Below are 2736 nucleotides of genomic sequence, written 5' to 3'. Positions count from 1 at the left end.
CGTTGAAACAAAAACAGAGAGAATGCAAGTTACTGTATGGACAGAGAGGTCAAAAGACACTGTAGAAAAGGAAAACAAAATATATTGCTGTACATCACAGGTAGGCTACATTACCTGTATGTCAGTGCTTACTGTAATGTATGGGACTTACAAGCACAAAGTCGCGCCGTAGCTCCTTCACATGGTCTGTGTTTCTTTCAAACGGGACCCTGTAGACCTGTTTCATAGCTAATGAATTCCTCTTGAGGACACGGTCCAGTGTAGACAGGCTGACATTCTGGATCGTATTAAAAGCTGCATTATCTGCTAGGATCTTCTGTTTAATTTGTCTTAGGGTAACTGCATTGTTTTCACGAACCATGTTCACAATTAGGGTCTCCTGCTCTGGTGTGAAAACACGTCTTTTTCCCCCACTGTGAGGTTGTCTTTCGGTCCTGCAAAATATAACTACTGTGAGCACACTGTATTATATTGAAATGCAGTATTGTATTACAGTACACAGTATATACAGTACACAATGTATACAGTACACAAATACATAGTACACAAATGCTGTATTGTTTTACAGTACACAAGACAAATAGATTTATAGTAAAGTATAAACTAGTACCTGTTCTCCATCCTGAATGTTCTTATGATGGCACCAACTGTGAATCGGCTGAGATTGGGCTGGACCCTCAAGCCAGCCTCCCTCATGCTCAAACCATGGTTCAGCACATGGTCTATCACAGTGGCCCGAATCTCATTAGATATAATGGTTCTCCTTCTTCTTACTCCTCCTCCTCTCTGTTCTCCTCCTCCTGCTCCTCTCTGTCCTCCTCCTCCTGCTCCTCTCTGTTCTCCTGCTCCTTCTGCTCCTCTCTGTCCTCCTGCTCCTCCTGCTCCTCTCTGTCCTCCTGCTCCTCCTGCTCCAATCTGTCCTCCTCCTCCTCCTCCTCCTCCTCCTCCTCCTCCTCCTCCTCCTCCTCTCTGTCCTCCTCCTCCTGCACCTCTCTGTCTTCCTGCTCCTCTCTGTCCTCCTCCTCCTCCTCTCTGTCCTCCTCCTGCTCCTCTCTGTTCTCCTGCTCCTTCTGCTCCTCTCTGTCCTCCTGCTCCTCCTGCTCCTCTCTGTCCTCCTGCTCCTCCTGCTCCAATCTGTCCTCCTCCTCCTCCTCCTCCTCTCTGTCCTCCTCCTCCTGCACCTCTCTGTCTTCCTGCTCCTCTCTGTCCTCCTCCTCCTCTCTGTCCTCCTCCTGCTCCTCTCTGTTCTCCTGCTCCTTCTGCTCCTCTCTGTCCTCCTGCTCCTCCTGCACCTCTCTGTCTTCCTGCTCCTCTCTGTCCTCCTCCTCCTCCTCTCTGTCCTCCTCCTGCTCCTCTCTGTTCTCCTCCTCCTCCTCTCTGTCCTGCTCCTCCTCCTCTCTGTTCTCCTGCTCCTTCTGCTCCTCTCTGTCCTCCTGCTCCTCCTGCACCTCTCTGTCTTCCTGCTCCTCTCTGTCCTCCTCCTCCTCCTCTCTGTCCTCCTCCTGCTCCTCTCTGTTCTCTTGCTCCTTCTGCTCCTCTCTGTCTTCCTCCTCCTTCTCTCTCTCCTCCTCCATGCCCTCCTTCTCCTCTCTCCTCCCCTCCTTGTCCTCTTTCTCCTTCTCCTTGTTCTCCTCCTTGTTCTCCTCCTCCTCCTCTCACTCTTAGACTTCTCCTTCTCTGGTTGCTCTCTTCAAGGTTCTCCATTATTCACCAAACACAGAGGAGGAGGCTCAAGGCACTTATATGCTGCAGTCCTGATTGCTAATTGCTCACCAGACCTGAATTTGTTGAGTTTTGAACACTTGTGTGTTGTAGGTTGATACCACTGAGTTGTCACATGAGAAGTGTGTGTAACAACAGAACATTGTGTGTAGTGTTTTGACAACAAGTTAATGTGCAATTGACTGCAGAGTGTATTGTAGGTTGAAGCTTTGAGCTTTTACATGAGAGGTGTGTGCAACAACTGCACATTGTGTGTAGTGTTTAGACAACAAGGTGATGTGCAATTGGCGTCAGAGTGTAAAGAAGGAAAGTCAGAGTCTAGGGGAGTCATAAGGGAGTGTGAAGTAGTGACAATTCGGGTCGAGTGAATGGTACGTGAAGTTAAGGTTGTGCAAATTGTGCCAAGGTTTAGATTTTTGTGTGTTAACAATCGTGAAAAACTGTAATTTAATTATTAATCAAAATTCCAAATTGGTAGTACAGTGAACTTTTTGAGACTGATATGACTAATTGGCTATCATTTTTCCCTTTTCGGGAATAGTAATTATTATTAATAATTATTTCAGATAGCCAATTTGAAACTTTAATTGGAGATCTATTACGAGGTCAGGCCCGTGTCAAGGCTTACCAACACATGGTGCCGCCATGTAAAACATAGCGCTGGTGCATAGATCACAACACTTTTCTGTCCCCGTGTGACACATAGTATTGTTATAGATTTCCAACAAATAGTATCCCCACTTTTTATAATACCCAGTATTGTTCCCAACAACTGAAAGACTTTGATGTTACTGTCCTTGCATTTGCTCTCTCTCAATGTGTCTGTGTCTTTAAATAGGCCTGGCTAAACTAAAATAGTACATGACAGTGCTGTTCAAAGTACTAGTTCAATCAATCAATCAATCAATCAATCAATCAATCAATCAATTTTATTTATAAAGCCCAATATCACAAATCAGTTTGCCTCACAGGGCTTTACAGCATATGACATCCCTCTGTCCTTAGGACCCTCAC

The 2736-nt window shown here is 45.9% G+C and overlaps 1 protein-coding gene across 1 annotated transcript; it reads right to left on the bottom strand.

Annotated features, from left to right (window-relative positions):
• Nucleotides 1-241: 241 nt before the first annotated feature.
• LOC144462573 (uncharacterized) lies at nt 242-2483 on the bottom strand. The gene is made up of 2 exons (XM_078166728.1): nt 611-2483; nt 242-434 (listed from the first exon to the last, which is right to left on the bottom strand). Exon 1 carries the CDS (start codon nt 1572-1574, stop codon nt 771-773), a length of 804 nt encoding a protein of 267 aa, XP_078022854.1. The 5' UTR covers nt 1575-2483; the 3' UTR covers nt 242-434; nt 611-770.
• Nucleotides 2484-2736: the final 253 nt, after the last annotated feature.

Source organism: Epinephelus lanceolatus, chromosome 3 (assembly GCF_041903045.1).
Source record: "Epinephelus lanceolatus isolate andai-2023 chromosome 3, ASM4190304v1, whole genome shotgun sequence".
Classification (NCBI taxonomy): domain Eukaryota; kingdom Metazoa; phylum Chordata; class Actinopteri; order Perciformes; family Serranidae; genus Epinephelus; species Epinephelus lanceolatus.
This window is presented reverse-complemented; position numbering and strand designations above follow the sequence as displayed.